This window comes from Myotis lucifugus, unplaced genomic scaffold, assembly GCF_000147115.1.
Source record: "Myotis lucifugus unplaced genomic scaffold, Myoluc2.0 scaffold_33, whole genome shotgun sequence".
Taxonomy (NCBI): domain Eukaryota; kingdom Metazoa; phylum Chordata; class Mammalia; order Chiroptera; family Vespertilionidae; genus Myotis; species Myotis lucifugus.
The window spans coordinates 466,251-491,443 of NW_005871081.1; the positions used below are offsets into that span (position 1 = coordinate 466,251).

The 25,193-nt window shown below is 36.4% G+C and overlaps 1 protein-coding gene across 9 annotated transcripts in view; it reads left to right on the forward strand.

The window, feature by feature from the left end:
* The window catches only part of TUBGCP3 (tubulin gamma complex associated protein 3), an 82,477-nt gene that overhangs the window by 26,301 nt on the left and 30,983 nt on the right, over window positions 1–25,193 (forward strand). For all 9 annotated transcript variants that reach the window (XM_023752450.1, XM_023752453.1, XM_023752454.1 and 6 more), the window contains 5 exons: window positions 2,296–2,414; window positions 3,494–3,619; window positions 6,689–6,757; window positions 7,131–7,263; window positions 8,668–8,834. In XM_023752450.1, the coding sequence (XP_023608218.1) occupies window positions 2,296–2,414; window positions 3,494–3,619; window positions 6,689–6,757; window positions 7,131–7,263; window positions 8,668–8,834 (614 nt within the window). The remainder of the gene's footprint in view (window positions 1–2,295; window positions 2,415–3,493; window positions 3,620–6,688; window positions 6,758–7,130; window positions 7,264–8,667; window positions 8,835–25,193) is intronic.

Below are 25,193 nucleotides of genomic sequence, written 5' to 3' on the forward strand. Positions count from 1 at the left end.
GAGTAAGGATATATTTTAATGTAGCTTTTTTTTGAACATTTAGAATTTATGCTTCATTTGTTTTAAAATACTGATCATAACTTCTGAGTGGTTTCTGGTTCTCATGATGAAATTCAGAATCATAAATATTGTCTGTGATGCCTTGGGAAGTTTGGTTTTGTCACCCCATGTTACCCTACCTTGTATTCATCAGCGCCATCCACTTTTTGGGTCATTGTCTTAGTGTTTTTTCTGTCTGGAGCTCTCTCCCCTTTCTTGTCACAGTCCCCTTCTCTTTTTATTCTGATTTTCTTCCTGAGAAAGGGGGCTGGATTAAGCCCCCTAGTAAAAGTGACCACCTTCCACCACAAGTCCAAGTTCCATGAAGGAGGGGCATTTCTGTCTTCTTCACTGTGCTAGAAACTAGCATAGTGCCTAGAATGTTGAAGAACCTAGTTGAAGATTTATTTGGTGGGTTAATTGAATGCCTCATTGAATTTTAAAGTTCTGTTAGATTCCAAAGAAAGTTTGAATTTCTTACATGAGAACACACAAATAGCGATATTTGGAACATTATTATCCTAAAAAATAGAAGAATGGGTTTTATTGTTGGTTCATAATCTACTGATTCTGAAATTCCTCTAGCTATTTTCTATCCTTGTGTAGGATGGGAGGATGAGCTGTGCCTTTTAGACTTGTGAGGACATTCATACACAGCTTGGCCTGCCCCCGTGTAGCTGCACTTACCAGCCTCTAGCTGTCCTGTGACATGTGACAGGTGTGTGCTCTTGGGTGCAGAAGCTAGTGCCTAGACCAGCGGTTCTGAACCTGTGGGTCGCCTAAGACCATGCTGCATATCAGATATTTACATTACGATTCATAACAGTAGCAACATTACAGTTACGAAGTAGCAACGAAAATAATTTTATGGTTGGGTCACAATATGAGGAACTGTATTTAAAGGGCCAGAGGAACTGTATTTAAAGGGCCAGAAGGTTGAGAACCACTGGCCTAGACGGAGTCAGAGTGCCCTTCTCTGCTTCTTTCTTTTTGTTTGCTATGATTCCTGATCCCTAACCAGTGCCTTCAAATCTGTGTTCTATACAAAGCTAAGAGATAAAAGGACTTAAAAAATGAACTTGATTAATCCAAAAGAGCAGAAGTACAAAGGAAGAAAACGGTGGGATAAATAAAAAACATACCAGAATAAGGTACATTTAAATGCAAGCATATTGGTAATTACATTAAACTCATGGGGATAGATACTTTTTTCAGAATATTTAAAGAAAAAAGAGACATTTTAAATATAGGGACACAAATAGGTTAAAAGTAAAGGGATGAAAAGAATACCTCTTATAAACACTAACCAGGAAAAAGATGGGTGACTATATTATTAAAGTCGATAGTGGCAGGAGTGTTAGAAAGGACAGGACATTTCATAACAATAAAAGATTCAGTTGTTTAGGAAGAAATAATGCTCCTAAATATATATATTCACCTACTGACAGAGCTTCAGATGCACAAAGAACAACTGAACGAACTGCAAAAAAACCAGACAAATCCATAATTACAGTTGGAAAGTTCAACCTGTCTCTCAGTAATTGATGGAAAAAGTAGATAAAAATGGTCAATAATGATAAGTAAGGGTTGAGCTATACTACTAGCAAATTGATGTAATTGATATTTACAGAATATTTTCCCTACGACTGAAATACAAACCTGTTCTGACTGTGCTTTCTGGGTTCTGAGAGTGCTGATCTCCGACTGTATATTCTGACTGTGCTGCCCTGGTTCTGAGAGTGTTGATCTCTGACTGTATACTCTGATTAAGTTTCTCCTGTCACTGATATAGTGGGTATCTGGGCATTGCTTTTGAGTAACACCTAAATTCTGACTTAGCTTTTGTTCCAAGGTTTCTGGAAATTATAAATAACTTTTCTGCTGTATTGGGAATGGACCAACATTGGTATACTTGCTGTATAGTAAGCCAGTTTTTCCAAACACCATCTATGAAATAATTATTCATCCCTTTGTGATTGATTTGTGCTGCTCTTTGATTATATATTAAGTTTCCACATGTTGCATTGTCCTTTGAAAAGACTTCTGTATGAGGACTTTGTGATCTCCATATTTTTTCAGAAAATTCTTGTTTCTAATAACTTCATGCTCTCTTTTCCATTTTAAGCTTCTTTACTTAGTTTTAAATTTTTGTCCTGAATGCAAATATATAATCTGGAACTAATTGTGTCATAAAATTCATTTCATTTTAAAAATGTGTTTTTCAGTAATTGCTCTCTTATAAAAACCATTTTACAGGTACTTCGGAAGTTACCGAGGCAGCCCTTGTCAGAGACATTTTGTACGTATTCCAGGGCATAGATGGCAAAATCATCAAGATGAACAACACTGAGAATTGTTACAAAGCGGAGGGAAAGGTACAGTAACTAAAACCCCTTCTAAAATATTTTAAAAAAAGAGAGAGAGATAAATGTGATTAAGACCAAATAGGAGCTATTCATTTGTGAGGTGTTATTGCAGTAATGAGGGTTGGACTTACAGAATTGTGTGTACTCCCCCCCTCCCCCCCAGCTGGTTTTGCTCAGTGGATAGAGCATCGGCCTGCAGACCAAAGGGTCTTGGGTTTGATTCCGGTCAAGGGCACGTACCTTGCTTGCAGGTTCTTCCCCCTCCAGGTCCTTGTTGGGGCATGTGCAGGAGGCAACCAATTGATGTATTTTTCTCATATTGATCTTTCTCTCTGTCTTTCCCTCTCTCTTCCATTCTCCCTAAAAATCAAAGGAAAAATATCCGAGGGTCAGAATTAACAAAAAAACCAAAAAACCAAAACACAAAATTGTATGTATCAATCAAGTTGCACTATTAAATTCTTGTTTATATTTCCCTGTGCAGTTTGTGACTTATGTAGTCTTGTTACAAGGCCCTTGGTCAGTCTTTCCTATCTTTTTGCATCCTTCCCCTTGCATTTCTTTCTTTCCTTGTTTTCACTGATGCAGTCCCCCAACTTAGCTGATTTCTGTATCTCGTGATGGTGATGTCAGAGGTACCTGAGGGACAGGATATGGCTTGGCATCTCTGCTGCTGGATATTGGCTTCCAGATAAGGTGCCTCAGCTTGCTTTTCCTTCACATTCTAGAATCTGCCTTTTCCACAGCCCCTTCTTGTTGATGGTGTGTTCTTCTTGACTCTCAGCTATTTCACAAGGTGACTGACATCACAGACTGTCCCTGCCATGCTTGGGGACCCTGACCAGGCACTCCTTGGGGTGATGCTACTCAAGCTTAACATTTACTCAGAAGGTGTTTTACTTCTCTGCCTGTCACTTGATGCTTTTGTTTTTCAGAATCTCATTGTTTTCACTTTAATGATGGTATATTAGTTATTTTTAAATTAAATATGTTGAAGCCCAAGAATTATATTAAAAGTACAAATGGTTGAGAAAAATAATAATTAAAATTCTAGTGTTAATTTTTAACTTTTGATATTTACTTTTTAGGCAAACCTGAATAAATCTTTGAGGGATACGACAGCCAGACTTGCTGAGCTGGGATGGTTACACAATAAAATCAGAAAGTACACGGACCAGAGGAGTCTAGACCGTTCATTTGGACTTGTAGGTCAGGTATGTTCATTATTACTAGAATGTTTGGGATGCCATTCACTTTGGGAAATGCTTAATCCACTTAAAATTTCATGAAAATAATTCTTAAGAGGGTTCTTTTTAAGTAAAGAAGCTTTGGTAATGTCTACTGTATCAGTCATGATCCATTCAAGAAAATAGAAATCACAGGAGGTATTGACAAAGATAATCAAATGTAGCACATTGTTTCCATAGCTATTGGAGGACTACAAAAGCAAAAGAATATAAACACTAGTTAAAACAGAGGTAAAACTTGGGAGCAGAGAGAAGGTGTTGGGGTTATCAGAATACAGTATGTTGGAAGAGGGGCTCCCAGCGGACACAGCCCTCTGAGGAGATCCTGCTGGGACACCCAGCTGCTGCGTGTGCCCCGGGCAGCACAGTGAGACTGGATTGGGAATGCTCCAGAAGCTAGAGGGAAACCAGCTGCTGCTGCTGACCTGAATGGTCACAGCTGGAGCAGTGTCTAACTGGTCCTCTGGATCCTGACAGGAGGCAGCCAACTCCTTTAATGGTTAAGCAGCATAGGATTTTGCCCTCAAATTGATTCTTGAGCAGTAATTATTTCTAATGAAGTCTCAAAAAATTATTGAGGGGGAGAGAGAGAGCTGAAATAAACTGCAGGACAGCACAGCACAACACAGCAACGTGGCTGGTGATTAGGAGCGTGGCTTTAAAGTGAGACTGCCCAGGGGTCACGATGGCCTCACCTTTTAGTAGTTATGTCATTTGGCACAAGTTACCTCCCCTTGGCCTTAATTTTTGTGTATGTAGAAGGGAGGTGATGATAATAGGTAAAATGAAGATAATCTCCAAGGTGGTTAGTATTAGGAGACAGTGCCTAGAAAGCTGTTTTCCCGAGCCTAGCACTGCTGTTAATACCATTCACCAGTGTAGAGAATTGGCTAGATGGGTCAGGGATCCTTCCCTCTCATTGTAACACAGATAGGAAGTAGCAAGGCCTTCAGGACTCCTCCTGAAGGTTTTAATGATAAATGGAATTTGCAAGCCAGTTGAGCTCATTGGCCATCCCTCCCAGCTGCATGCTTTGATTTCTGTGAGTTGTTGCACTCTTTTCAAAAGGGACCATTTTATCATATCTTTGTATCGTTCTCTCATGAATGAAAATTCCACTGATATAGCCTAGTCAACTTATTAGATATGAAATAAAACCCACAATGAATACAGGAAAGTTAAATAACTATTACATAGATATTCTATTAAGTAAATTGCTAATCACTACAGTAATGTCGTATAGTATTTTATATTGCCGGATTTAAAAGCCTTTTCTCTCATATTTACTTTTAATAACAAACCTCTAAAATTAGTAGGGCAAATGTAATTGTCCCCATTTTGAAGATATAAAAGTTGAATTTCAGAATGTTTAATTGAGTTGTCCATGTTGTCTTGACTAGTAGAGGCAGATATGGGATTAGAATATGACATGTAATTTCTACTCTGTAGTTCTTTGCATTCCACTCTCAATTTCTGTACTACCTAGGTACTGAAGAAGTAGTGGTTTAGCTTATTAGAAGAATCATTGAGTGCTCTTTTGGAGTGGTCATTTGTTGCAGTTAGCATGGGTAGTACTAATTTGTGCCTGTTGGTCCAGAGTAATTATTATTAGTCCCCTTTTACTCTCAGAAGTGTCCTGGCTCTAGACATTCTAAATAGAACAAATTTTATTTTTAAAGGAAGATATTGATTCCTAAGTATGAATCTTATATTTGCTCTATAGTAAACCAAGATGAGAAAAACTTCAGTTAAATCAAAACCTTTCATGTTGAATACATAGGGTTCTGAAATGCTCAGATTGTAATTCTGTTATTTTGGTGGGAGAGTACTTATATGCTGACTTGTATACTCCTCTGTATATTTATGTTCTACATGATGAATTATGATTTATTTCTACTGATCAGCAGTTTGGTTTTTTACTTTTATGTGTTTGTGCACATGTCTTTCTGTCTTAGACACTGGGATGGGGTTTTTGGAAAAAGCGAGGTTATGCCTGAAAAGATTCCATGTTGTCTTATCTGTAAATATTACTTAGCTGACTATTGAAGTATTCCTTTGAGTTTGCAAAATTTGTATATAAAATTTTGTAAAATTTTTATAGTTTATAAGGAAGGAAATGTTTATATTAGATAAAAATCCACAAAAAATACAGTAAAAATAAACTGAATAGATGACTGATTATGTATTGCCTTAAAATAAGCAGAAAAGTATAGAGAGTGATACAGTGGGGCCTTGACTTACGAGTGTCCCGACTAATGAGTTTTTCGAGATACGAGCCGTCTCGGCCAATTTTTTGCTTTGAGTTGCGAGCTAAAATTCGGGTTATGAGCCAGCTTCAGATACCCCACCGCTAGTTGGTGCAGCGAACGTCACAGTGAACACCACAACATCAGCCCAGCATCACGTGTCTCACTCTTTCACAATTGATTTGACATACGAGTAATTTGAGTTACGAGCTCCGTCACGGAACGAATTAAACTCATAAGTCAAGGCCCCACTGTACTTAGAGAAGACAGGTTTTATCCTTTGCAAGTTCTGTTCTAGGCTGTCTCGGAAACCAGAGCTTCTCATTGAGTATCCCTGGGTTTACATCCCACAGTTCATTCCAGAAAGTTCTTGTCACAGGGCTATGTGAAGGTCCTCCTTACAGCTTCTGATTTGAAACCTTTTTAGCATTTAAGATTGGAGAGATACAAAAACATTTTTAGTAATATGAATGAGAAAAATGAGCAGTGCAAACCAAAAAACACTGGGTGAGAATTGGCATAAAGTTGGCAATTAAAAGTTTTTCCAGTTGAAACCGGTTTGGCTCAGTGTTGTGGCCCCACCCCATAACCAAGAAACAGAATTTCCGGAGGATGAGGCCCAGAAATCAGGATTTTAAAGATTCCCAGGTGATTCTAATGTGCAGCCAAGGTTGAGAACCACCGTCTTAAAGCATTGTGCTTGTGCAGTTCAAATGAGTTGATGTATAATGACTGTGTTGTGTGTAAAGATTATGTCGTGCTTTAATTATACTTACCCCTTTCTGCACAGAGCTTTTGTGCTGCCTTGCACCAAGAACTCAAAGAATACTACCGATTACTCTCAGTTTTACACTCCCAGGTAAATACCTTATTTTTACTTGAATTTCTTCATGATTTGAAGTGTTACAAAATGATAGTTACATAGAACTTTAAAGTTTTTCACATATTATTTTTATAGGATAAAAATCTGTTTGTTAATACTGTTTGTAAGGTCTGGATATCTATAAAGTTTCACTGTTTTCCTAGAGGCAGTTAATTGCTAATTTTAGGGTCCTGTCTACCATTTAAACAAATCACTTGTAGTTTGAAGGAACTATTGTTCTTTCAGAGGGAAACTTTTGCTTCATTTTTATGAGAATAATCCTCTCTCCATATTTACTTAACCTGGATTAAGAAATGGTTGACATATTTAGTGACCTGTACTTACACATTATATCTTTATTGTTTTTTAGCTACAGTTAGAGGATGATCAGGGTGTGAATTTGGGCCTTGAAAGTAGCTTGACACTCCGTCGCCTCCTGGTTTGGACATATGATCCCAAGATAAGGCTGAAGACTCTTGCGGCCCTGGTGGACCATTGCCAAGGTTGTTTTGCATCTGATGGACCTGCTTCATCTCAAAGCAGGATTTAGGGAATGTCATCTGGGTTTATTTTTGTGCCTGTTCTTTTGTATCCATTTTATAGCTGTTTATCTATATTCCTCTTTTACTTGACTCTTAGCCAGAAGGCTTTTCTAGAGTTTCATTCCTCCTGAGATTATGTAGGAATGTTTAGCTATATGTTACAAGTTCCCATGTTTGTATGTCTGGCTTAGTTCTCTCCTGGACTCTCGGTCTGTGTTTGTAGTTGCCTTCTGGACCTTTTTTCTTATTGTTTGTACTACCATGGCCAAAAATCTCTTTTTTCCCCCTCATTTGTAACATTGGGGCACTAATAGTCTGTACCTCTTGAGATTATTACGACTATGAGATGTGAGATGCCAGTCATCTGCTCGTAGTTCATGGATCAGTGTCGGATGCTGTTCTCCTATTGGATGATTCATAAAGGCCATAACTTCAGCATGTCTAAATCCAAGTTCATCATACCATCTGTGCCCTGCCTCCTCCACCTTTATACTCCTCCCAGCCCCCTCTCCCCCATCTGTTTCAATATCCAGTTAGCCACTAACATCCTGATACCTCTGACTCCTTCATAGGTCTCAAGTCACTGCCTCTCCCAAATCAGTGTCCTCAAACAGGATTCTGTTTGAATCCTGCTCTTTATTCTCTCTGTGCTATTGTAATAACCTGCTCACTGACTCTGTCCTCAGTCTCACCCACCTCTATTTTTGTGCATGCATGAAGAATCTTATTAAAATCAGATCACCTTAGTCCTTCTCTTAAAATCTTTCAACAGTCTAATAAATTCCTGAATTCTTAACATAAGAAATTCTTCACGTGCGTATATTTTTGGACTTGATTTTTGCCACTCTCAATTCATTATACTGAGCTATGCCCCCAGGATACAGGGGACTGTAATCTCAATGTAGTGTAGTGTTTTTAGGAAGTTGAGATTAGCATATTATATCAGAAGAGAAAAGAAAGAAAATAGAAAATATTAAAGTGTAAGTATTGTTTTGTAAACATACATATATATATTATTTGTATACTGGATTGCAATATAAAGTGTGAATCTTAATGTGTTTCTCAGTCAAAAAAGTTGAAAAATCATGTTCTGAATCATATAATAAGTCAAGTTTTTACTACTAAAAAACTCTGTAGGGATCATGGAGAGATGAGTGACTCGCTCTGACCCATGTAAAGACAGGGGGAAACTTTTGCTCTCGTGGCTCTTGATCCATGACATGTTTATTGCTGCTTCTATGTCCAAAGTGGTATCAAGAAAACAAACATACTTTATCTTCATTACTTGACCATTTTGGTTAGCGTTAAGTTACTGGTTTCTACTGTGAGTCTAAATTTGGGTGTTTTTCATGTATTCCCCCTCAGGAAGGAAAGGAGGTGAGCTGGCCTCAGCTGTCCATGCTTACACGAAAACGGGAGATCCATACATGAGGTCCCTGGTGCAGCACATTCTCAGCTTAGTGTCTCATCCTGTCCTCAGCTTCCTTTACCGTTGGATATACGACGGGGAGCTCGAGGACACCTACCATGAAGTAAGGAATGCTACTCGATTGTCAGACTTGGATTTATGAAGCATGAGCACCCAATTACTGTTTTTCCCCTTGTCATTACTGTTTTCCCTTAACAGTAATGCTACCACACTTTATTCGAATGCCGTGGATATTTTGTACAGTGCTTTGAAAGCCAATTATCTCGATTTTTGGCAGAACTGTATTTGGTTAATGGAAAATTGTTATCCCATTTTTAATAGTGCGAAACTCAGCAAGGTTAAACACTTACTCAAATTTACAAGCAATATCAAGTTTACAGCAAAGTTAGGACTAGGTCTCCTGAGTCTTAGTCCAGTTTTCCTTGCAACACAGTATTATATGTTCTGTTGCTTTGCATGATTACATGAAACTAAACTAACTATGGTGCTAACAATTTTAATGAAACAAGTTACTTGTATACGTACCCATACTACAGTTAGTTCTGCTATAATGCAATGTGTGTTCCTAAAACAGTCACCATGCTAAAATCACAGAGTAAAAACCATAGAACTTTTGACAAAAGGTAGAATGAAGGGGTGCATCACACTAAAAATTCTTATCAGTGATGTTAAATAAAAAAGTGTATAAGAACTTCATTGAAGTTGTAGCACAGTTTTAAACACATATTAAATTGTTAAATAATATATAAATTCTAGAATAAATGTGGTATTTACCTTGAAAAAGCCCTAATGTTGGCTTGTGGACATGGGTCAAAGGAGGCTTGTCTGAAGTGGAACAGAAAGTTGTGGTTGCTGACACGCATGATGATGGATTAAGGCAGCTGGTGGTTTGAGATGTGTCTCTGTGTGCAATTTGTGGATTCCTGTGTGGCTGGGTTACTATTTTCACCTAGTTTCTCATGGAAGAAATTGCACTTAAAATAATCATGAAATTTGTGTTAACACTCAAAGTTTCCTAATTATCAATTATGCCATAATAAGTGTTAAAAACATGCACAATAGCAGAACCAACCGTATGTGGCATTATTTTGTGGGTGCTTTTGGAACACATAAGGGTGTTCTCTATGTGCATATGTATTGTGCAAATCACTCAGTATGTCTTGTGGCTCTTTCCATGGCAGTATTATAGTTGTACTTTATTACTGCATGTTATTTCACTGTATGGACTTATATTTTATTTAGCAGCTCTCCTATTGATGGAGATTGTGTTCTTTGTAGTTTTATACCTTATGAATATTATTAAAATCAACCTCCTTACATGTGCCTCTCTGTGCATATTTGTGAGTTTCTCTAAGGTAAGTATTAGGAGGTGGGATTGCTGGGTGTGGGGAATGCATACTTTAAATTTTGATTCTGCCATTTGAGCTCTGGAGTGGCTCAACCAGTTTTCCTGACAGTTGTCAGTTTTCTGCTAAGGTTCTTGTTCCTCCATCTTCATTAGCATTTCATATTACCTAACTTTAACAAAAGTGTTTTTAACCTTAAGTATGAGATGTAGCATCTCCAATGGTATTTATTTGCATTTTACTGGTTACTAGTGAGATTGACCAGCTTATCATGTTTTTTCATTATTTTTATTTCCTCTACTAATTGCTATTTATATTCTTGCCCAGTTTTCCTGTGGATTTGTCTGTCTTTTTAGAGTTGAGTCATGGAATAATTCTATACATTTGGGTAACTTATTTGTAGTGGTACTTTTTTCCTTTAATTTATTTTTCTTTTAACTTTATTTTCACATTATTCAGATTGAGAGAAGAGTTGTTAGATAGTACAAAGAATCATAGTCTTGACCAAAACTCCCTGAATGTTTTGCCACATTTTATCATATAGTAAATTCCCATATACACCTGAATCTGCTTCTGGACTGTTTTTATATTGTTGGCTATTTGTCAGTATTATTTAAATAACTATAGTTTTATGGTTTCATATCTGATAGGAACAGTTTGTTCTTTTTATAGCTTTCCTGTCTGTTTTTGCACATTTCTACTTAGATATGAATTTAGAATCAGCTTGTCAATTCTGCCAAATTAAAAATAGGGATTACACATTGATTTATAGATTAATAAGAAATATTTTCATGCTTTCTGTGTTTTTGTTAAATGAGCTATATTTTTAAACTATGAATTGAAAACTTTGAAAGGTCTGATATATGTTTTCATTTGACTAATGATTACCTTTCAGTTTTTCAGAACTTTCTTTAACCTATATTTTTCTAAATGCTAATGTTAAGAATAAAAATCTGTTCCTACTTTTAAGGTAAGGAATTTTGTGTTGCCTCAGATTCTTTTCTGCAATGCAATTAATTTCTATAGCTTTTGCTGTGTTGTTGTATTTTCAACATTTTTATATTCAATTTGTAGAAATTTCCTGCTCTTTTAAGGTTTTAATTTATTTTACTTTGCCTTTAGATTTGTATCACTTATTTAGACTTACATGTTTTATGTTTAATTGGTCTTATTCCTTACCACTAAGCTCAATTATAATTTCCTTTATTGAGATCTACATACAGAGGAGTACACAAATCATAAGAGTAAAACTTGATATCTTACTACAAAATGAGCTACCATCCAGATCAGGATAGTATCTTATCAGCACCCTCATTGTATGTTCTCCTTCCCACCGCCACCCACTCACTGCCCCTTTCCTTATTCCTAAGGTAAATACTTTCCTCACTTCTAATAGCATAGTTTTGTCTTATGTTAAATTTTACATAAGTGGCGTCAGATTTCGTATATGCTAAAATACATTTTACATGCCATCTGAAGAGAAGCATCTTTATATTCATCATAGTTAAGTATGAATCTTGAAGTTTAAATTTCTGGAAAGTGCTATATAATTGTTTTTTAATTAGAACTTTAAATCAGACAAATATTCAAGGTGAAATGGAGACTTTAATTCTTGCGCAGTTCATTTTTTATCACTTTTGTGATAAGGAAACTTAGGTAATGCTTTCATTTTGATAAGAGTGAAACATCATTTTCGATTAATTTGAGGTCTGTTATTCTGTAATTACAGGATGAGGTGAATTTTGGAAGCTGTTTTTACAATGCGTATATTACTAGTTTTAGTTTTGAGGCTTATCTGTTTATCACCCATTAAAATTATATCTATATAATTAAAAAATAATCTTTTAAGGCAGCCTTCTAAAATTAAATTGTTAAAGGATGAAAATTTTTTATTTAATAAAAAATATATTCTAATCCCTCCCTCATCCAGTAATTAATATGTTACTTATAATATGAATTTGTTTACTGCTATCAACTTCTTAAATAGCTGCTGATCAGTTAACTTGATGAACCTGGTTTTCCTCAGAGGTTGGCTTGGGAATTGTCTGAGATATATAGTGCTACCAATTAAAACAAAAATGAAAGCCACAACTGGCTTATTATCTTTTTAAAGTTCAGTGCCTAATTTCTACTTTTGTCTTTTTTCTTGAGAATAATTTTAATTCGTATTTTAAAAGAGTTTTAAAAGTACCACCAGTTTTTTATTGATTGTCTGCCTTGTGTGTTATTCAGCCTTATTTATTTATTTATTTTATTGATAGTAATTATAGGACTTGAGTTGATGTAAAATGTAGAGAATTGGACACAAACTTCCAAAATTGATTTTCTTTTGGACTTTTTCTTTACTATTTCTGAACATTGGTTCACTGAGCTAAAACAAACTTTTTAAGACTAGTATAGCTTAAATTTGGTGTACTTTTTTTTTTTAAGAAGTCTTGTTTCATAGAACATGTATAAGGCAAAGTTCCAGGTTTTATTTATTTAAAGATAAAATACAAAATAAGTATTTATGACTGTTGAATACAATATTAGCATTAGTAGCTCAAATGATCAATCACTTAACAAACTTATCTCAGCTTGCCTCATTGGTAAAGTTATTTACTTTTAGATGTCTTTATTTAACTATAGACTTCCGGAAATGTTGGAAGAATTATAAAAACCATTCCCAGGTACCCTTTCCTCAGATTACCTGAATGCTAACATTTTACTGCAATAAATTTATCTTTTTAAAAAGATTCTATATTTAGTGGTATTCATACTTAGGATCTGAGTTTAAATGGGACTTTAGGAAATTAAAGATTTGTAAATTTTTATTTTTTAAAATATATTTTTATTGATTTCAGGGGGAAGGGAGAGGAAGAGAGAGATAGAAACATCAATGATGATAGAGAATCATTGATCAGCTGCTTCCTGCACACCCTCTACTGGGGATCAAGCTCACAACCTGGGCATGTGCCCTTGACTGGAATCGAACCTCGGACCCCTCAGTCCACAGGCTGATGCTATAAACAATGAGCCAAACCTAAAAGCTAGAGCTAAAGATTTGTAAATTTTTAATTTGCTAGTATTATACCTCAGATGTTACTGTTTACTAGTTTTGCTTGTGGGATTTTAAAAAATTCATTGTGATAGAGCTAAAGTTAATCCTTCTTGACAATATATTTTATGTTCTTTGTGATGGGCTTGCATTGTTTAGTTCTGCTATGCCATTGGCTTTATCACTTAACAGTGTCTTGTTATAACTCATCTGCTTTATTTCTGTGGGGTAGAGCTTAAGAGCTCAGGTTCTGGAATCATATAACTTGGGTTTGACTTTCACCTTCAGTTTCTAATGGCTCTGTATCCTGAGTGAGTAATTGAGCTTCTCTTGGCTTTACCTTCTGCATTTTTATATGTGCAGAATAGTAGTGCCTATTTCATGGGATTTGGTGTGTGTGTGAGGATTCAGTCAGGCAAATAGTAAGCATGCAATGTGTTATCTGCTGATAATATAAGAAAAACATTGCATACAATTTGAATATCCAGTAGCCCTAAGATGTCGGTGGCCTTTCTTTTATTTTCATTGTTCTCTGACTTGTGTGTTTTCTGTTGAACCCTAAATTTATAAATATTCATTTAAGTCTCTTTAATTTATTCTGGGTTCTCTTTAATTTATTTTAAATCATATGTTTACCATAATAATTTGGTAGTTTAGACAATTGTATTCTGTGTTTGATCCTTAAGTAATTAAAATTTGGGAATTATTTTTTTCTTTAGTTTCTACATGGGCTAATTTTTTCTTAATTTGCACAATGAGTTATAACTTGGTTGTAAAATCAGTTTTCTTCAAGTGTATGTATAGTTAACTCTAAACTGGTATACATGAGCTTTTATAACAACCCATTTAATAGTAGTTTATTTAATATTTGCATAAAATTGCTACTTTCTAGAACAAAGAAAGCACAAAATATGAATAAGCAGATAGTAAAAAGGGAACCAAATAGAAATTTTAGAGTTGAAAAGTACAATAACTGAAATGAAAAAAATTATTCATGGGGCTCAACAGCAGGATTCGTGGGATTCAAACAGAAAGAAGAAAATAAGCAATTTGAAAATAGATCAATTAAGATTATCCAGTCTGTGGAACAGAAAAAAAGGGTGGGGAGATGAAAAGAGCCTAGGAAAACTCCTGTGTTACTGAAATTTGATGAAAAACATTAATCTCTACATTCAGGGAGCTCAACAAACTCAAAGTAGGATAAACTAAAAAAGATCCACAGTCCCAGGTTCGATTCCAGTCAAGGGCACATGCCAGGGTTGTGGGCTCAGTCCCCTAGTAGGGGGTGTGCAGGAGGCAGCCGATCAATGATTCTCTCTCATCATTGATGTTTCTATCTCTCTCTCCCTTCTTCTCTGAAATTAATAAAAATATATTTAAAATAAAATAAAATACAATAAAATAAAAAAGATCCACAGTAAGACACCTTATAGGCAAACTAGGAAGACAAAGACAAAGAGAAAAATCTTGAAAAACCTCAAGTGAGGAAAACTCATCATATAGAAAGGATCCTCTATTATATTTAACAGTTGGTTTCTCGTAGAATCCACAGAGGCTAGAAGGCAGTAGTATGACATTCAAAATGCTGAGAGAAAAAGGCTGTTATTTAGGAATTTTGTAGTCTACAAAAACTCTCTTTCAAAAATGGTAAAGGAGATATGAAGATATTTCCAGGTAAATAAAACCTGAGAGAATTTCTAGAAATTAGCTCTCAAATGAAGAAATAAAAATTGTGAATAGATCTATAAAACAAGTAAAGAGATTGAGCCAATAATCTAAAAAAACTTTGCAATAAAGAAGAGCCCAGAATCAGATGGCTTCTCTAGTGAATTCTACTAAATATCTAAAGACCTAACATTAATCCTTCTCAAACTCTTCCACAAAATAGAAATAAAAGCCAATAAAATACTAAGCATAAATTTAACCAAGGAAGTATAAGACTTGTATGCTGAAAACTACAAAACATCATTGAAAGAAATGAAAGAAGACCTAAATAAATGGGAAAACTTTTTGACTTCATTACTTTTGATTTAATGTAATCTGTCAAAATTCCAATGGCCTTTATTGCAGAAATGGAAAAGCTGATTGTCAAATTGGCATGGAAGGTCACAGAGCCCCAAATAGCCAAAATACTCTTGAAAAAAAAGAACAAAGTTGAAGGACTCACACTTTCTGGTTTCAAACATATTAATAATGCAAACTAATCAAAACAATATGGTACTGGCATAACTATAGTCTGGTAGATCGAGTTGAATTGAGTCTAGAAATAAACTCATTCATTTTTGTGGACTTGGTTTTTAATAAATGTCCAAGATCACTCAATGGAGAAAGAATTCTTTTCAACAAATGGTGCTGGGACAACTGGATATCCACATTAAAAGAATGAATTAGGACCTCAATTGCATTCCACATATAAAAATTAACTCAAAATCGATCACACACTTAAAGCTATAAAACTTTTAGAAATAAATATACATATAAATCTTTGTGACTGGATTAGGCAATAGTTTTTTAAATATGTCACCAAAAACATGAGCAACAATAGAAAATAATAAATTTTATAATTAAAAATGTATGTACATCAAAGTACATGATTGAGAAAGTACAAAGAACCCACAGAACAGGAGGAAATATTTACAAATCATATATCTGATAAAGGCCTAGTATCCAGAATATGTAAAGAACTATTATTACCTGACAACAAAAAGATAACCCAATTAAAAAATAGGCAAAGTACTTATTTTTCCAAAGAAGATAGACAAGTGGCCAGTAAACACCGGAAACAATTCTGATCATTATTAGTCCTCAGGGAAATGTAAATCAAAAACTACAGTTAGATACCACATCACACTCACTGGGATGGTATTAAAAATATAAAGCAAAATAATTGTTCATGAGGATTTGGAGAAATTGGAATCCTCATACATTGCTGGGGGGAATATAAAATGCTATAGTCACTGAAGAAAACATTTTGGCAGTTTTCAAAAAGGTAAATGAAAACATACATTCATATAAAACCTTATGCATAAATATTCACAGTATTATTTATAGTAGTCAGGAAGTAGAAACAACACCAGTACTCGTCAATTGATAAATGAGTAAGCAAAATGTATATCTATACAGTGCAATATTCTTCAGCCTCAAAAAGGAATGAAATTACAATGCGTTCTGCAACATGGATGAATCCTGAAAATATTAGGCTAAGTTAAATAAGCCAGGTCACCTTGTATAATTTCATTGATAGGAAATGTGCAGAACAGGCAGATTCTTAGAGACAAAGTAGATTGTGTTGTCAGGGTTGTAGGGGAGACGGGTAGGGGAAATCACAGCCTAATGAATATGGAGTTTCTCTTTGGGTGGTGAAAATGTTCTGGAATTAGTGGTTGCACAAGCATGTTGTGAATAATACTAAAAAGTATTGAATTAACACACTTTAAAATGGTGGCCTTTATATTATGTGACGGGGTGCTAGCTATATCTGGCTCCTAAGATTTAACTTTCTGGTTCATTTGCTTAGTCTTCTGCCTCATTGCTGATGAAAGGAGTTCCTTGCTATCCACCACGTAGTCTCTGTGCCTAAGTAGAGCTCAGTGGTTCTGAATCTGCATGTCCCTTTGACCCACACTTGGGAACCTCATAGGGAGTTTAAGAATTTCCAAATCTCCATGGTGTTTGTGATATGTGGCAGTGCTTGACCTGGTATGCCCACCTTCTGATCCCCTGCAGCACCAGCCAGACTTGAGTGGGACATCTGCAGAATTTGCCCCAGAGATTGGGGGTTACAAAAGGGAGAGGAATTCAGAGTTCCTCCTTATTACACAGCAGCAATCATTTATAGAAACTTGGGAGTTTTTCTTGGAGGAAAAAAAAAATGTTTGTAGTCAATTAAGAATAGGAAACAGTGCATACTAAAGAAATTCTATAGTAAAGAACTTTTATCTAGTGTTTCTAAACTTAATATTAAATTAGTAACATAGTAATGGATGTGTGTTTTTTTTTTTAAATGTATTTTTGTTGATTTCAGAGAGGAAGGGAGAGGGAGAGATAGAAACATCAGTGATGAGAGAGAATCATTGATCAGCTGCCTCCTGCATGCCCCCAAGTCCGCAGGCCTACACTCTATTCATTGAGCCAAACCAGCTAGGACTGGATGTGTGTTTTTATTAACATTCAATGAGAATGCTTAGTGGCTATTTTAAGGTATGTGCAATGACTTAACATGCAATGTGGAAATACATGTTTTCTATTGATGATAGAGTCACAGAAACTGTTGCTTGTTATTTGAAGGAAAAGCCACATTTCAGATAGAGGATAGTGTAAATAAGGTGTAATAAACTTCCTAGTCACAGACCTCTCTGCATTCTGTGTTTGTGGACTCCCAAGTCCAGAAACCCTTAGTTAGAACAGAACTTAAATAACGTCTCGAACTGGCCCTGACACCATGGAATGGAGCTAGCTTTTTTTTTTTTTTTTAAATATATTTTTATTGATTTCAGAGAGGAAGGGAGAGGGAGAGATATATAGAAACATCAGTGGTGAGAATCATTAATTGGCTGCCTCCTGCACGCCCCCTACTGGGGATCAAACCCGCAACCCAGGCATGTACCCTTGACTGGAATCGAACCTGGGACCCTTCAGACTGCAGGCCAACACTCTATCTACTGAGCCAAACTGGTTAGGGTGAATGTAGCTAGTTTTCTGCAGAATTATCACAGGGGTGAATGTGAACATCCATCTCTAGGTTTCCTGCCTTGGAACTGGTGGGATGCCAGTCACATGTGGGTCTGGGAACCATCTCTGCCCTTGTCTGTTTTTGTTGGGCTTCTTGGACCTTCTTTCTCTGTGGCCCAGCTGTGCACTCCTCAGTAACTTTCCTGCGTTAGGCTCTCAATGATGGCTATTCAGAGTTCACTTTAGGTGTAAGTAGCTTTGTTGCTGTTGTCCTGGGAAGCGCTTTCAAATGCCCAAGGTTACCTGTTTCCAGGAAAGGCTTTCTCTTCCCTTCCTGCTGCTGAATGATGATCAGTGTCCTGCCTTAACTGCTTCCGGGTTTGGCTGATTTGCAACCCAAGGATGAATTTTTGCTCTTTTTACCTGAAATAAAAACTTCCAGATGGCCTCTGAGCATTGCTCTTTCTGGTTTGGCATCATTAAAATTGGCCTCTTGGTCCACTAGTTAGGATTTTACTTTTAATTGTTAAAAATATATTATTCCCTAGCCCAGTGGAACAGGGACTGGTGTCCAACTTTTATTTTTATTTTTTTTGCATAAAATGCAAAGGCAGGCAAAAATAGAAAGCTATAATAATTTACAGATGTGCTGAATGACTAGTGTAGAAAGTACTTTAAGCATTTGGGGAGAGGTTTCTATTTGGCTTTTTAAGGGTAGCACTGTAGAAGAAAACCATTTTTTGTGTGTTTTTGTTAGGCTTTTTAGTAGCTTATGTGGATTCTTTCCATGATAATATGAGTGAGGTAAATAAATATGCCAATATGTTCAACGTAAAAACAAGATAGCTTAGTGTTAATTATTATTATTATTATTATTATTATTACTACTACTAGAGGCCCGGTGCACGAAATTCATGCAGGGGGAGGGGTGGTTGTGTTCCTCAGCCCAGCCTGCACTCTCTCCAATCTGGGATTCCTCTCACACTCCAGGGCTGCTGGCTCCCAACCGCTCGCCTGGCTGATTGCCTCTAACTGCGTCTGCCTGCCAGCCTGATCACCCCCTAACCACTCCCCTGCCAGCCCGGTCGCTCCTAACTGCCCTCCCCTGCAGGCCTTGTCCCCCCTAACTGCCCTCCCCTGCAGGCCTGGTTCCCCTCAAATGCCCTCCCCTGCAGGCCTGGTTCCCCCCAAATGCCCTCCCCTGCAGGCCTGGTTCCCCCCAACTGCCCTCCCCTGCAGTCCTGGTTCCCCCCAAGTGCCCTCCCCTGTAGGCCTGGGTCCCCCCCAACTGTCCTCCCCTGCCGGCCTGGTCACCCCTAACTGCCCTCTCTTTCAGGCCTGGTCCCTCACAACTGCCCTCCCCTGCAGGCCTGATCGCCCACAACTGCCCTCCCCTGCCGGCCATCTTGTGTCCACATTGGGGCAGCCATCTTTGACTACATGGGGGCGGCCATCTTATGCTGGAGTGATGGTCAATTTTCATATTACTCTTTTATTAGATAGGATGATGATGATGATGATGATGATGATGATGATTATTATTATGATGATTGGCCTGGTGCAAGAAATTCATGCACTGGTAGGGTCCCTAGGCCTGGCCGGCGATCAGGGCCAATCTGTGGGGTGACTTGTCAGGGTGATTGGGGCCCCTGCTTGCACCGGCCTTGGTGCTGCCCACTTGCTGGTCCTGTCCCCTGCTGCTGCCGCTGGTCACCTCCTTCTGCAGGGCGACCTGCAGGGTGATTGGGGGGGCCCCACTTGCACCTGCCTTGGATGGCCTGGCGCCATCGGTTGTTCAGATGTGCTGGTGGTTCTGATGTTTGGTCGATTTGCATATTAGGGTTTTGTGTAGATAGATTATTGCCTTTTGAATAAACTTGGCAGAGCTGTATAGGATAGGGGCCTCAACTAGGAGCAGGAAAAGAAAATTAAAAGTACGATCTCTTGCTTTCAAAATTTGAAAATTTTGTTTTGCTTCAAATGTTTAAATGCTCTAATAATCTCCATCCTTGAATTAGAAGGTCAGTGAACTATAATGTAGGGACTGCTTTTGGGATTATCTGTCTCTGTGGATCCATTAAGCTTTCATTATTTTGTTCCTTTTATACTTTTGCTGATAATTATTGAAATTTAAAGGTTTCCCATATACATATTTTATTGTTTTGGTCCTTTTATGCTCCACCACTGAACTAGTGTAATTTATCAGTTTACCTTGTCAATTCCCTTTTCAGGCTTCCTCTGGCTCAGAGCCTTTTTAGCTTCTCTAGGTGTGGATCTCTTGGTGTTGCCTGCAGGATTGACAGGTTGAAGTTGGGTCTTTTGTGGTCTGTATTAATGGATCTGGTTCTTAGAAACTAAGTTCCTTGCTAAGAAAATTACCCTCTTCACTTCTGTTTCTAGTAGGGAGGCCTTGGCATTTGTCCAACAGTTAATGAGAAATCGTGGTACAATTATGTTTTATTTTTCCCCTCAGTTCTTTCTGTGGTTGACATAATGCTGAAAATTAAAGAACCTTGAGTGGGAAATGCATCAATAAAATAAAAGCATATTGCAATTATATTCTGACCTTGATTTTTCCTCTATAACTATATATTTTTCACAGGATTAATTAAATTCTAAGATGTACGTATTCCTCTCAGTGTTTGCTACTAGATGTTTGCTAGTAAAGTAATTGCATGCTACTTTGCCCTCAGATGAAGTGATGCTTTCATAACTTCTAAAGAAGACAGAATTGTCTGAGGTTCTTATCTTTGAAATTAAATTTTCTTATTGTTCATACTGATAAAAATCCTGCTGCACTCCAACTCTCAGGATAAATTGGTGTGTTGTCTGGAGAAACTACCTCTTCTGTCTAACTGAATAACAGATAAATGCACTTTATATGCAATTAATCTGTTGAATGGCAAGCTACAGAGCAGTCATAGCATGGTGATTGAGTAACCTTTTAGATTAGTACTCCTGGTGGGATTATAACATGTTTTAATTTCTATCAGGGATAAATTAAGTATACGTTAAAGTGATGATAGTTTCATTATAGTAGTATTGTTTATCCCACAGAAACATCATTAGTTATGTGTTTAAAATTAGAAAGGGAATATAAATTAAAAATTAAAAGATAAAAGATCAATAAATACTTTAGTAATTTAAATTAATGCCTAATGATAAATTTGAATTGAAAATAAATATAGCAATCTCATTGTGGTCATAAAAATGTTGGCATTTATTCAAATGCCTACTTATAACGGAGACTGTACAAAATTGATACCATCTAGCCCTAACTTACAAGGGTCAAATATAAGACTTTGACATTAAAAATTCTGTTTCCTTAAATATTTACCCTTGGTATTATATTTGTGTCAACAGAAGAAACATCTTTTTTAGTTGGTTGCCCTGGGAAAATGTAGTTGCTAAAAAAATTCCTACTGGTATTATATGTTTACTCACTGGCTTGAATTACTCAATTTTTTTGAACAATATTTTTTCTAATTTAAAAGTATTTGTGTAATTACAAAATTTTTGAGCATTTAAACAGTAGAAAAGTAAAATTTATTAGTAATCTCATGATAAACAGATAACCTGTGTTAATATATATTCCTTTTTCTAGTTTTAGTTATACATTTCTGTATGTATCATACCATGCATAGCATTTTGTAAACTTTTTTACATGAAGTCAATAATGAAATTAATTTCATGCCATTAAAATGTATTATTCTTTTATACCAAGTCTTCAAATGTAATCTCTGAAACTCCTGAGTAGTACATAGGGTTATATGTTTTTGTGGATATATGCATTTTTCCTGGGAAAAAGAGCTGTACTTGTTATATGGTTCTCAGAAGGGTTTGTGATAGTTAAGAACAAACTTTAGTTCGGCCGGTGTGGCTCAGTGGTTGAGCATTGACCTATAAACCAGAAGGTCAGGACACATGCCCGGGTTGCAGGCTTGATCCCCAGTAGGGGGCACACAGGAGGCAGCTGATCAATGATTCTCATCATTGGTGTTTCTATCTTTCTCTCCCTTCCTCTCTGAAATAAATAAAAATATATATATATTTTTTTTTATTCTTTTTTTTTTAATCTTTATTGTTCAGATTATTACATTTGTTCCTCTTTTTTCCCCCCATAACTCCCCTCCTTCCAGCTCCCACCCCACCCTCCGCCCTCACTCCCTACCCACTGTGTTCATCCATAGGTGCATGATTTTTGTCCAGTCACTTCCCGCATCTCCCACACCCCTTTTCCCCCCAAGAATAGTCAGTCCATTCCCTTTCTATGTCCCTGATTCTATTATAATCACCAGTTCATTCTGTACATCAGGTTATTTATTCACTTGATTCTTAGATTCATTTGTTGATAGATGCATATTGTTGTTCATAATTTGTATCTTTACCTTTTTCTTCTTCTTCCTCTTCTTAAAGGATACCTTTCAGCATTTCATATAATACTGGTTTGGTGGTGATGAACTCCTTTAGCTTTTCCTTATCTGTGAAGCTCTTTATCTGACCTTCAATTCTGAATGATAGCTTTGCTGGATAAAGTAATCTTGGTTGTAGGTTCTTGGTATTCAGCACTCTGAATATTTCTTGCCATTCCCTTCTGGCCTGCAAAGTTTCTGTTGAGAAATCAGCTGACAGTCGTATGGGTATTCCCTTGTAGGTAATTGAGCCTCTTTCTCTTGCTGCTTTTAAGATTTTCTCTTTGTCTTTTGCTCTTGGCATTTTAATGATGATGTGTCTTGGTGTGGTCCTCTTTGGATTCCTTTTGTTTGGGGTTCTCTGCGCTTCTTGGACCTGTAAGTCCATTTCTTTCTCCAGGTGGGGGAAGTTTTCTGCCATTATTTCTTCAAATAGGTTTTCAATATCTTGCTGTCTCTCATCTTCTGGCACTCCAATAATTCTGATATTAGTCCGCTTGAAGCTGTCCCAGAGGCTCCTTACACTATCTTCACACTTTCGGATTCTTTTTTCATTTTGCTTTTCCAGTTGGGTGTTTTTTGTCGAATCTTTGGTTTGATTCTTGTGCTCCTCTGGTCTGCTATTGGGTATAATATTCTTTATTTCAGTCCGTGTATGCTTACTTTCTAATTTCTTTATCGTAGCATCGAGGGTCTCATTAGTTTTCGTGAGGCTCTGTTCAAATTTATAGCAAGCCCTCAAAATTGCGATTCTTAGCTCCATATCCTCCATTTCTGTCATGTTTTTTTGTCTCCGCATCTTTTATGCTTTCTTGGTGCACCCCCTTGTGGTCTTTGTGCGCAGTCTTGTTCTAGCCAAGCCTTAGTTGTTGTAGTTAACACTAGAGGGATTTGACCACCAGGCCGACTGGCTGTAGGTATCAGCTGTGTGGAAAACGTCTGTCTTCTGGGGAGGCGCTAATCCAATAAAAATATATTTTAAAAAAGAACAAATTTTATTTTAAATGACTACATAATAATGTTTTATAATTCATTATATATTTCCTTGCTTGTGCCCTGACCAAAAATATTTTATCCCAGTAATGCAAGGATAATATTTTATTCAGAATTCCATCTATATTCGTAAATGAAACTGACTTATAATTCCATTTTGGGTATTTTATCAGATTTTGCTAGTGTTATACTGGATTCATAACTAGCATTCTGTACATTTTTCTGTGATTTAGAATACTTTAACAATGATAACTTAAAAAGTAGGCTCTTAATTTGTTTTTATTATACTTCAGTTTAAAAGTCTGGGTTTTAAATGCCTTAGTGATAACATCTAAACATATTGCTCTTTTTAGAGTCTCCCCTCTCCTTTTTCTTGGGTTAATTTTGGTTATTTAAATTTTGCAAGGAAACCATTAATTTTGTATTGCTATGAAAATAATAAAAACATTTTTAAAATTATTTAAATCCATTTAGTATCTGTGGACACACCTTCCTAGTCAGGTTTGTGTGTTTACCTGTTTGTGATTTGGAATTTATTAAGTATCACCAAAAAGGCACTTTAGGTATTTTATGACTTAAATGGATTTTACAGTCTTCTTGGGGAATCAAACCGCCATATATAGCAGAGCCAGTGCTGAGTCTCAAACTATCCAGCTTCCAACTGAAACAACTGTCAGGTACTGAGGTTGTGGTCCAAATGCCATTTCTCCTTAAAAGGAACTAGAGCTCTTTGGAAAATGACTGAATGTAGGTCTGGTGTAGAAACAAACAAGATGAGCCAGGAGCACCTTCTAAACCAGAAGCAAGGAAGACAACTCAGGTGAAGTCTGAAGAACTCAGGAACCTACTTGAAGATGCTCCCACATCCCAATCAGGATAATAACTAATGGATTGAAACTCCAGATATATGTAAATTCATGTTCATGATGATAAAACAAAAAGCTAATTAGTCACCACTGGAGGATGGTAAATAAAAACATCAAATATCTCCTCTTGATCTCTTGATATAGTCAAATTTTCCCCCTTTCAATCTATTGATATAATTAGTTATAATGGTAATTTCTGATGAGACATCCCTAGCTCAGAGGAAAGGATGGTGTATTAAGTAAAAGTTGCTGACCTGGCCATTAAAGAGAAAATTCTGTCTAGAAGGAAGCACAGATCCCTTTATCATATTTTATCTAAGATAAAGTTTGAAGGAAAGAAAGATCTAAATAATAAAAATACAATTGGAATACTAAAAGAAAATAAGGGAGAATATTCTGTAATCTGGGAATGGGAAGGTTTTGGGACGATAGGAAACTCAGAAGCTATAAAGGAAGACATTTACCTACAAAACACAAAAGTAGAACAAAACATAAACAGTGGCAAATAATTAACTTGGAAAAATTAAATTTGTAATACTTAATGATTCACAAACGCTCACCATACCTAATATAACAGTCTGTTGCTAAGAAAAAGACAATAGTGATGGCGAACCTATGACATGCGTGTCTGAGGGGACACGTGAACTCATTTTTTTGGTTGATTTTTCTTTGTTAAATGGCATTTAAATATATAAAATAAATATCAAAAATATAAATCTTTGTTTTACTATGGTTGCAAATAATCAAAAAATTTCTATATGTGACACAGCACCAGAATTAAGTTAGGGTTTTTCAAAATGCTGACACGCCGAGCTCAAAAGGTTCGCCATCACTGCAATAGGTCAAGGATCTAAAAAGAGTTCACAAGAGAAGAAAAGCAAATGGCAATCAGCATTGTGAAACATGCCCAACTCGCTTTGTTGTCAGTAAAATTGCAGTATAAGCAACCATGGTTTTGCTTAACTGACTGGCAAAATCTAAATGAGCAAGGATGCAGAATATCGAGTATCCTGCTGGTAGGAATATTAATCGACACAGCTATTTGGAAGAGAAATTGGCATAAAAAAGTAAATATTTGACTCACCAGTTCTGCTATTAGAAATTGAGTTTATAGAAATAAAAGCACAAGTCTATTAG